At 58.1% G+C, this 12,033-nt stretch overlaps 1 protein-coding gene across 1 annotated transcript in view; it reads left to right on the forward strand.

The window, feature by feature from the left end:
* Positions 1-5,941, forward strand: part of LOC123753946 (salivary peroxidase/catechol oxidase-like) — a 43,236-nt gene extending 37,295 nt beyond the window's left edge. Inside the window, exons 12-13 of the mRNA XM_069321000.1 lie at positions 1,462-1,567; positions 5,749-5,941. Of these exons, the coding sequence (XP_069177101.1) occupies positions 1,462-1,567; positions 5,749-5,821 (179 nt within the window). The 3' untranslated portion in view covers positions 5,822-5,941. The remainder of the gene's footprint in view (positions 1-1,461; positions 1,568-5,748) is intronic.
* The last annotated feature ends 6,092 nt before the right edge of the window (positions 5,942-12,033 follow it).

Below are 12,033 nucleotides of genomic sequence, written 5' to 3' on the forward strand. Positions count from 1 at the left end.
TTGCTGTTGACAACGGCTTCCGGTGCTTTGGTATCGCCAGCACACCTCGCCAGATCACCAAGGAGCACAACTACTGTCGTCTCCGCTGAGTGCCGCAGAAGACTTGAAGAAATAAAGAAGATGTCCGACGCCAGGCAGGCCTCCTAGCTTAACTCTCCTTGCATCAATGAGTTTCAACGTTCACGCCGCCAACTTCCCGGAGCTTCCAGGAGGTGGAAGAGCTAGTGTACCTGCAAGCCAATGGGGGCCCGGCTCCCAGTCCGCCGGCCACTCATCGACCCAGCAGCTGCCACCACACTCCGGCCAAGCATCAAGCCAACTTTCACAACAGGTGCCTGCTCCCAACACCGTTAATAGTACTGTTTATGCACTCGCATTCCTGGCTGACAAGATAGCGGGCCCAAACTTCAAGGAATTGGTCCGAATTCTCGGCAAACACTACGATGCAAATGGCTTCCCAACATATACTGTTCCGGAGGACTTCCTCATGGCTTCAACGTCTGCTACTACAACCTCTTCAGCTTCTGACATCACCGTCTTTCCTGTAGTACTCGCTGATCTCTCTCCTGCTGACCACCCCCCATCAACTTGCACCGGCCACGCTGCCTCCTGACTCTACCGCTCCTACACCTCCTCAGCATGACATCTCAACTGACTCAATGCAAACGTCTCCAGTACTAGCACCAGCTTATTTGTCACCTGACCTCCGCTCATCATCGGCTGATGATTCTACTGCCTCTGTTGATGTTGAAGCTCGCTCACCCGAGGCATCGAACCTCGAGTCTCCTACTGTGCAAGACCTGTCACTGCAACGAGACAAAACCGCTTATGGATCTCCTGAATTTAGGAAATGTGACAGCCGAATCTACAACAAGCAATATGAAGAACTCGGAAAGCACGACTCGGAACGGGCACGTGGGACCCACGTTCCTGCAGTTGCCATCCTAACTGAGTGTGACGAGTCCACTCTCCTACCAAACCTCATCCTTCCTGACCTGCAGGAACTAAAAGCTCACCATATGCAACTACGACAACAGAGAAAGATGATGACGATGACGTAAGAAGAAAGAAGAAAGAAGACACCACCAGAAGACAGACTGTCACTACCTAGAATGAAGAAGCACCGCCAAAGCTGCCCTTTCTGACCCGAATCAGCGCCTAGTCAGTTGTGGGGATGTTCCAGCATCAACTCAAGACACGCAACTGGGTTTAACCCTGACGCTTTCTCTACAACTTAAGCACTTCCTCTCACCAACTTCTCCATAGTTGTCCCCACTTCAATGCTCGCCCAACGAGTATCTTATCCTGTATCTTCGTTCGTTCGTTCGTGCTTAAGCCCTAAAATATATAAACATTACCTATGTAACTACACCATATAATGTCACACTTGTACCACAACTGTGTGTTAAGATAACATTACCTTAGTAACTACATCATATATATAATGTAACATTCTTACAGCACAACTCTACTCTATCCGGCTGATGTCATGGGCGCGCGTCCTGTGTGAGACTGGCGACATGTTGGGCTACGTCCAGCCCCTCGCCTTCCGTCGGCCCCGAGGACTGTGAGTTGTAATATATTATGTTGGGTTAGGTCCAGTCCCCTGGCCTCCATCTGCCTGTGAGTTACTCTCTATATTGTGTTGGGGTTAAAATAGAAGATTGCAAGCTTGCAACACACAGAACATTCTCCCATTATTAATTAAGAACATAAGTACATAAGAACAAGGTAACTGCAGAAGGCCTATTGGCCCATACGAGGCAGCTCCTATCTATAACCACCCAATCCCATGCTGGACACGTTCAAGTGAATTTATATCCATTCTATAGTATGGCGACCAAAACTGAACTGTATAATCTAAATGGGGCCTAACCAGAGCAAGATATAGCTGAAGAACCACACCAGGTGTCTTGTTACGAACACTTCGATTAATAAATCCCAGTGTCCTATTTGCCTTATTACAAACATTCAGGCATTGATCCTTTTGTTTTAAATTCTTACTAATCATAACTCCCAGATCCCTTTCGCAATCCGACTTCGCAATCTCAACACCATCTAGCTCGTATCTTGTAACTCTATCATCATTACCTAGCCTCAGAACTTTACATTTATCAGCATTAAACTGCATCTGCCAATCTTTTGGCCATTTCAAAACCCTATTTAGATCAACTTGAAGTGAAAGTGAGTCTTCTTCCGTGTTAATTTCCCTACCGATTTTTGTATCATTTACCGATCATAACCACCCAGTCTCACTCATATACATGTCCAACCCTCGTTTGAAACAATCGAGGGATCCCACCTCCACCACGTTACGCGGTAACTGGTTCCACAAATCAACAACCCTGTTACCCAACCAGTATTTTCCCCAAGTCTTTCCTAAATCTAAACTTATCCAATTTATACCTATTATTTCGTGTTCTGTCTTGTGTTGATACTTTTATCAGCACAAGATAAACATAATGGGTACAATCCCATTATTTGTATTAGCGCAGGAGGAAATGATGTTGGTCGAGTTAGGAGTGAGGAACTGATTCAGAGGTATAAAACAGCTATAGAATTAGTTAGGACCAGAGGAGGAATCCCAATCATATGTGGCAATCTTCCAAGAAAGGGAGTGGGAAATGAATGGATGTCGAGGGCACTTGGTGTCAATTGCCGGCTGGAAAGATATTGCAAATCAAATGCAATATCTTTCATAGACAACTGGGAACGCTTCTATGGAAGAAATGAAAAGTATGCTCAGGATGGGGTGCATCTTTCGAGGGCTGGGGTTGTTGCTGTTGCGAACTCGTTGGAAGAAGTGGTTAGAGGCATTTGTTTGGGTTTAAACTGTTAGTAGATAGTGGTATGGGAATTGATATGGAGGAAGGAGGTAATAAAAGTACTGTATGTGTTTGTGGGAGAAAGAAATTGGGAAAATGATCAGGGAAAGAGAAGGGTCTCAAAATAAAAATACACTTAGGGTATATTACACTAACAGTAGGAGTCTAAGAAACAAAATAAACGAATTAAATGCTCTTGTCTGTACAGAAAAAAATAAATTAATTTAAACTATTTCACACTGATAGATATTTTAGACGAGGAGGGGAAGTAACCATATGTGTTAGGAACATGCAAGTTGATGGAGAAGATTGGGCGAAAAAAGCTAGTGGAACATATGGAGCGAAGGAACTTTGTAACACAGCATCAACATGGGTTCAGGGATGGCAAGTCCTGCCTCACAGGGTTACTTGAATTCTACAACCCGGCAAGAAAGAAAGGGGGGTGGGCAGACATCATATTTTTGGATTGCCAGAAAGCCTTTGACACAGTACCACACAAGAGACTAGTGCACAAGCTGGAGTGAAAGGGAAGGTACTCCATTGGATAAGGGAGTACCTAAGCAACAGAAGACAAGTCACTGTGAGGGGCGAGGTCGGAGATTGGCGAGGCGTCACCAGTGGAGTCCCGCAGGGTTCGGTCCTTGGACCTATTCTGTTTCTAATATATGTAAATGATCTCCCAGAGAGGTATGGAATCGTTCCTCTCATTGCTGATGATGCAAAAATTATAAGGAGGATTAAGTCAGAGGAAGTTAGTATGAGGCTACAAGATGACCTAGACAAACTGAACGAATGGTCCAACAAATGGCTATTAAAGTTCAACCCAAATAAATGTAAGATAATGAAACTAGGCAGTGGAAACAGGAGGCCAGACACAGTATACAGAATGGGAGATGAAGTCATTCATGAAACGGACAGAGAGAAAGATCTAGGAGTGGATATCACACCAAACCTGTCTTCTAAAACCCACATAAAAATGATATCTGTGGCGTATACGAGGCTGGCTAACATCAGAACTGCCCTCGGGAACCTGTGTAAGGAATCAATTGGAACCTTGTTTACCACATATGTAAGACCAATCCTGGAGTATGCGGCCCCAGCATGGAGCCCGTACCTTGTCAAGCACAAGACGAAGCTGGAAAAAAGTTCAGAGGTATGGCACTAGGCTAATCCCAGAACTAAGAGGCATAAGTTAAGAGGAATGCTGCGAGAAAAGCACCTTACGACACTGTACGACAGAAGAGTAAGGGAAGCCATTATCACTACTTAAACAAATCTCAGAGGAATTGACAGAGATAAACTGTTTAACACTGGTGGGACGCGAACAAGGGGGGACAGGTGGAGACCGAGTACCCAAATGAGCCACAGGGACGTTAGAAAGAACTTTTTCAGTGTCAGAGTAGTTAACAAGTGGAATGCACTAGGCAGTGATGTGGTGGAGGCTGACTCCATACACAATTTCAAATGTAGATATGATAGAACCCAATAGGCTCAGGAATCTGTACACCAGTTGATTGACGGTTGAGAGGCGGGACCAAACGGAATATCTAAGATGTCAGTTCCAGCAGACTTGCTACAGGCTCCACAAGCAACCTCTGCACAACAAGTACAGTCACCAAACGGCATCAGCAACAGCAACTACGACAGCACCTCTGGTAGCGGCACCAACAATAGGGCTAGCAGCACCACCAACCCCATCGCCGACTACCTCAGTGAACCTCACTTCGTCGAACATGGCCCAGCATCACCCAATGGCAGCCCCAACCTCAGCTACCGGCACGCCATCAAGCACAAAGACACTGCTCAAGGTGCAACAAGCCCAGACCACACCTCCAGGTGCAGCAATAGTACCGGGCATCGAACCAGGCTACATCAAGGACCGTGACATCGCCCACATCGAATCAGACGACGGGAGAAGTCCCTGCCATGGCATCATGGTCCAAACGGAGGGGTTCAGGGGTAACCTCACCACCAGACAACAGCTGGCACACATGAGCAACGAGATCATTTTCCACAAGGACTCTACCGAACACCCGCTAACAATGTTCGTCCACGTCAACTCCATGCACTATTGCTTCGACCTCTCGATCCTGAAAAAGGAGTACCACCACCCGGCCTATGCCCTCGTATACCCCAACGGACAATCCGAATTCAACAAAGAAGACGAGGATCCAGAAGGAACCGAACTGTCGCAATTGTTGGGCACAAGAATGAGTCGCCACCTCGGGCAGAACCGCCGACCATCGAAACCCTTGCGCTAAAAAGTGCACTGCCACCATTGGGAAGACGCCGCCTCCAAGCCAGACAGAGCACCTCACCTAAGCCTCACCGCCACACCACTAGCCTATTTTTTCAGTTTCAGCCCTGCTCCTGTGCCAGTTAAGTACACTACGGGCTCACCATAGCCCGTGCTACTTGGAACTTTTTGTTCCCAGTAGCTGAATCTAAAACAACACCACCACCACTAGCCTCTTGCCGCTGAATAAGAACTCACGGTCAACAACGACAACAAAGCTCTAAGCCAAGATCTAAACATCATGCCAATCCATGGTGGATAGGCCACTGATGTTCGAGTCTCTTCTCTCCACATTCAAATCATCTTCCACAATTTCACCTCCTCCCCCATCTTTTCCAAGCCCTTTAGACATCAAATCCGAATCCTATATAATCTCCTAAACCAGGGGATTAGTCTGGTGATATACCTCCGAACTTTCTCCAGCCTGTGTTTGATTACATGAACTCCACAGCTTAACCCGCATACTCCAGGATTGGACTGATATATGTGGCATTCAAGGTTCTAAATGATTCCTTAGACAAGTAGGATGTGACTGTATTTAAGAAGGTTGCAGGATATGTGGAGAATGGGTGTGGGATGTGGATCCACGAACAATTTATGTAAAGCTGTTGACTTTGTTTCTTTCAGGAACGAGAGAGTTCCTTGTGACAGTGCAAGCATCCCGGGCCTCGACCTCTCGCCTTGGCTCTCCAAGACATAGCAATACTGCCGTCTACACCCAGCCCTGTGGCCACCAACACCCCCACAACCTCCAGGTGTTGCAACACACGGCGCCCCCCCGACACCCAGCCCGGCGCCCCCCCGACACCCAGCCCGGCGCCCCCCCCGACACCCAGCCCGGCGCCCCCCCGACACCCAGCCCGGCGCCCCCCCGACACCCAGCCCGGCGCCCCCCCGACACCCAGCCCGGCGCCCCCCCGACACCCAGCCCGGCGCCCCCCCGACACCCAGCCCGGCGCCCCCCCGACACCCAGCCCGGCGCCCCCCCGACACCCAGCCCGGCGCCCCCCCGACACCCAGCCCGGCGCCCCCCCGACACCCAGCCCGGCGCCCCCCCGACACCCAGCCCGGCGCCCCCCCGACACCCAGCCCGGCGCCCCCCCGACACCCAGCCCGGCGCCCCCCCGACACCCAGCCCGGCGCCCCCCCGACACCCAGCCCGGCGCCCCCCCGACACCCAGCCCGGCGCCCCCCCGACACCCAGCCCGGCGCCCCCCCGACACCCAGCCCGGCGCCCCCCCGACACCCAGCCCGGCGCCCCCCCCGACACCCAGCCCGGCGCCCCCCCGACACCCAGCCCGGCGCCCCCCCGACACCCAGCCCGGCGCCCCCCCGACACCCAGCCCGGCGCCCCCCCGACACCCAGCCCGGCGCCCCCCCGACACCCAGCCCGGCGCCCCCCCGACACCCAGCCCGGCGCCCCCCCGACACCCAGCCCCGGCGCCCCCCCGACACCCAGCCCGGCGCCCCCCCGACACCCAGCCCGGCGCCCCCCCGACACCCAGCCCGGCGCCCCCCCGACACCCAGCCCGGCGCCCCCCCGACACCCAGCCCGGCGCCCCCCCGACACCCAGCCCGGCGCCCCCCCGACACCCAGCCCGGCGCCCCCCCGACACCCAGCCCGGCGCCCCCCCGACACCCAGCCCGGCGCCCCCCCGACACCCAGCCCGGCGCCCCCCCCGACACCCAGCCCGGCGCCCCCCCGACACCCAGCCCGGCGCCCCCCCCGACACCCAGCCCGGCGCCCCCCCGACACCCAGCCCGGCGCCCCCCCGACACCCAGCCCGGCGCCCCCCCGACACCCAGCCCGGCGCCCCCCCGACACCCAGCCCGGCGCCCCCCCGACACCCAGCCCGGCGCCCCCCCCGACACCCAGCCCGGCGCCCCCCCGACACCCAGCCCGGCGCCCCCCCCGACACCCAGCCCGGCGCCCCCCCGACACCCAGCCCGGCGCCCCCCCGACACCCAGCCCGGCGCCCCCCCGACACCCAGCCCGGCGCCCCCCCGACACCCAGCCCGGCGCCCCCCCCGACACCCAGCCCGGCGCCCCCCCGACACCCAGCCCGGCGCCCCCCCGACACCCAGCCCGGCGCCCCCCCGACACCCAGCCCGGCGCCCCCCCCGACACCCAGCCCGGCGCCCCCCCGACACCCAGCCCGGCGCCCCCCCCGACACCCAGCCCGGCGCCCCCCCGACACCCAGCCCGGCGCCCCCCCCGACACCCAGCCCGGCGCCCCCCCGACACCCAGCCCGGCGCCCCCCCGACACCCAGCCCGGCGCCCCCCCGACACCCAGCCCGGCGCCCCCCCCGACACCCAGCCCGGCGCCCCCCCGACACCCAGCCCGGCGCCCCCCGACACCCAGCCCGGCGCCCCCCGACACCCAGCCCGGCGCCCCCCCGACACCCAGCCCGGCGCCCCCCCCGACACCCAGCCCGGCGCCCCCCGACACCCAGCCCGGCGCCCCCCGACACCCAGCCCGGCGCCCCCCGACACCCAGCCCGGCGCCCCCCGACACCCAGCCCGGCGCCCCCCGACACCCAGCCCGGCGCCCCCCGACACCCAGCCCGGCGCCCCCCCGACACCCAGCCCCCCCCCCCCCGACACCCAGCCCCCCCCCCCCCCGACACCCAGCCCCCCCCCCCCCCCCGACACCCAGCCCGGCGCCCCCCGACACCCAGCCCGGCGCCCCCCGACACCCAGCCCGGCGCCCCCCGACACCCAGCCCGGCGCCCCCCGACACCCAGCCCGGCGCCCCCCCGACACCCAGCCCGGCGCCCCCCCGACACCCAGCCCGGCGCCCCCCGACACCCAGCCCGGCGCCCCCCGACACCCAGCCCGGCGCCCCCCGACACCCAGCCCGGCGCCCCCCGACACCCAGCCCGGCGCCCCCCGACACCCAGCCCGGCGCCCCCCGACACCCAGCCCGGCGCCCCCCCGACACCCAGCCCGGCGCCCCCCGACACCCAGCCCGGCGCCCCCCGACACCCAGCCCGGCGCCCACCGACACCCAGCCCGGCGCCCCCCGACACCCAGCCCCGGCGCCCCCCGACACCCAGCCCCGGCGCCCCCCGACAACCAGCCCCGGCGCCCCCCGACAACCAGCCCCGGCGCCCCCCGACACCCAGCCCCGGCGCCCCCCGACACCCAGCCCCCCCCGACACCCAGCCCCCCCCCCCCGACACCCAGCCCGGCGCCCCCCGACACCCAGCCCCGGCGCCCCCCGACACCCAGCCCCGGCGCCCCCCGACACCCAGCCCCGGCGCCCCCCGACAACCAGCCCCGGCGCCCCCCGACAACCAGCCCCGGCGCCCCCCGACACCCAGCCCCGGCGCCCCCCGACACCCAGCCCCCCCCGACACCCAGCCCCCCCCCCCCCCCCCCCCCCCCCGACACCCAGCCCGGCGCCCCCCGACACCCAGCCCGGCGCCCCCCGACACCCAGGCCCTCATCAAAGTTTTCAATTTATAAAAAAGCTTTGTTGCTCAATGCCGAGGATGAGAGGCCGCCAGCCCGGCCACACCGCCCAGGAGGCGCCGACACAGCGGCGTTGTTCCTCACGTTCAACTGTTATTCCAAAAAGTCATTTACTTCAAAATGTTCAGTAAAGCTTTTCATTTGTTCAGTTATGTTATCCAGTACACTTGGAGTTATTGTCATATCGCCATAATGACTCGCATATTGTTTCTTCACACGACCCCAGCCCGGTGTCGTAATTTCTTGCCACTCCGTAAAAAATCCAACCTTTTAGACCTCAGCCACACAGGTACGACCCCAAGCAACCCCAAACCTAACCCATCGAGCCCCTTGCATAGAAAACGTAGATATTTGCGAGTCGTTACTTTTATTAATGGGTTGTATTTTTACCGTTGGTTAAGATAACGTAAAGAACGCGACGATATAGTGGATAGGACGGGCTCCAACTATTGGTCCCCGGCACACTTGTTGACAATACCTCATGTGACGCAGTTCTCTCTCTCCTGCTTCACTTCCTGCACCACTCTGAGTTATATCACTGATGGCTTTACATTATTGTTGAGATTATACAAGATATCTCAGACTGTGTCAGCTGTGTTATGGTGACCTACACACAACACCCGCCACAACACCCGCCACAACACCCGCCACAACACCCGCCACAACACCCACAACAACACCCACAACAACACCCGCCACAACACCCACAACAACACCCACAACAACACCCACAACAACACCCGCCACAACACCCGCCACAACACCCACAACAACACCCGCCACAACACCCACAACAACACCCACAACAACACCCGCCACAACACCCACAACAACACCCGCCACAACACCCGCCACAACACCCGCCACAACACCCACAACACCCACAACAACACCCGCCACAACACCCACAACAACACCCACAACAACACCCACAACAACACCCGCCACAACACCCACAACAACACCCGCCACAACACCCACAACAACACCCACAACAACACCCGCCACAACACCCGCCACAACACCCGCCACAACACCCGCCACAACACCCGCCACAACACCCGCCACAACACCCGCCACAACACCCGCCACAACACCCGCCACAACACCCGCCACAACACCCACAACAACACCCGCCACAACACCCACAACACCCACAACAACACCCGCCACAACACCCACAACACCCACAACAACACCCGCCACAACACCCACAACAACACCCACAACAACACCCACAACAACACCCGCCACAACACCCACAACACCCACAACACCCGCCACAACACCCACAACAACACCCACCACAACACCCACCACAACACACAACACCCGCCACAACACCCACCACAACACACAACACCCGCCACAACACCCGCCACAACACCCACCACAACACACAACACCCACCACAACACCCACCACAACACCCACCACAACACACAACACCCGCCACAACACCCACCACAACACCCACCACAACACCCACCACAACACCCACCACAACACCCACCACAACACCCACCACAACACACAACACCCGCCACAACACCCACCACAACACACAACACCCGCCACAACACCCGCCACAACACCCACCACAACACCCACCACAACACACAACACCCACCACAACACACAACACCCACCACAACACACAACACCCACCACAACACCCACCACAACACCCACCACAACACACAACACCCACCACAACACCCACCACAACACCCACCACAACACACAACACCCACCACAACACCCACCACAACACCCACCACAACACACAACACCCGCCACAACACCCACCACAACACACAACACCCGCCACAACACCCGCCACAACACCCACCACAACACCCACCACAACACCCACCACAACACACAACACCCACCACAACACACAACACCCACCACAACACACAACACCCACCACAACACCCACCACAACACCCACCACAACACCCACCACAACACCCACCACAACACCCACCACAACACCCACCACAACACACAACACCCACCACAACACACAACACCCACCACAACACCCACCACAACACACAACACCCACCACAACACACAACACCCACCACAACACACAACACCCGCCACAACACCCACCACAACACCCACCACAACACCCACCACAACACACAACACCCGCCACAACACCCACCACAACACACAACACCCGCCACAACACCCGCCACAACACCCACCACAACACCCACCACAACACACAACACCCACCACAACACCCACCACAACACCCACCACAACACCCACCACAACACACAACACCCACCACAACACCCACCACAACACACAACACCCACCACAACACCCACCACAACACACAACACCCACAACACCCACCACAACACCCGCCACAACACACAACACCCACCACAACACCCACCACAACACACAACACCCGCCACAACACCCACCACAACACCCACCACAACACACAACACCCACCACAACACCCACCACAACACCCACCACAACACCCACCACAACACCCACCACAACACCCACCACAACACACAACACCCGCCACAACACCCGCCACAACACACAACACCCGCCACAACACCCACCACAACACACAACACCCGCCACAACACCCACCACAACACACAACACCCACAACAACACCCGCCACAACACACAACACCCACAACAACACCCGCCACAACACCCGCCACAACACACAACACCCGCCACAACAACACCCGCCACAACACCCGCCACAACACACAACACCCGCCACAACACCCGCCACAACACACAACACCCGCCACAACACCCGCCACAACACACAACACCCACAACAACACCCGCCACAACAACACCCGCCACAACACCCGCCACAACACCCGCCACAACACACAACACCCGCCACAACAACACCCGCCACAACACACAACACCCGCCACAACACCCGCCACAACACCCACAACAACACCCACAACAACACCCGCCACAACACCCGCCACAACAACACCCGCCACAACACACAACACCCGCCACAACACCCACCACAACACCCGCCACAACAACACCCGCCACAACAACACCCGCCACAACAGCCGCCACAACAGCCGCCACAACAGCCGCCACAACAGCCGCCACAACAGCCACCACAACAGCCACCACAACACCCACCACAACACCCACCACAACACACAACACAACACACAACACCCGCCACAACACACAACACCCGCCACAACATCACCCGCCACAACATCACCCGCCACAACAATACCCGCCACAACAACACCCGCCACAACAACACCCGCCACAACACACAACACCCGCCACAACAACAACACCCGCCACAACACCCGCCACAACACACAACACCCGCCACAACACCCGCCACAACACACAACACCCGCCACAACACACAACACCCACCACAACA

Source organism: Procambarus clarkii, chromosome 1 (genome assembly GCF_040958095.1).
Source record: "Procambarus clarkii isolate CNS0578487 chromosome 1, FALCON_Pclarkii_2.0, whole genome shotgun sequence".
NCBI lineage: Eukaryota > Metazoa > Arthropoda > Malacostraca > Decapoda > Cambaridae > Procambarus > Procambarus clarkii.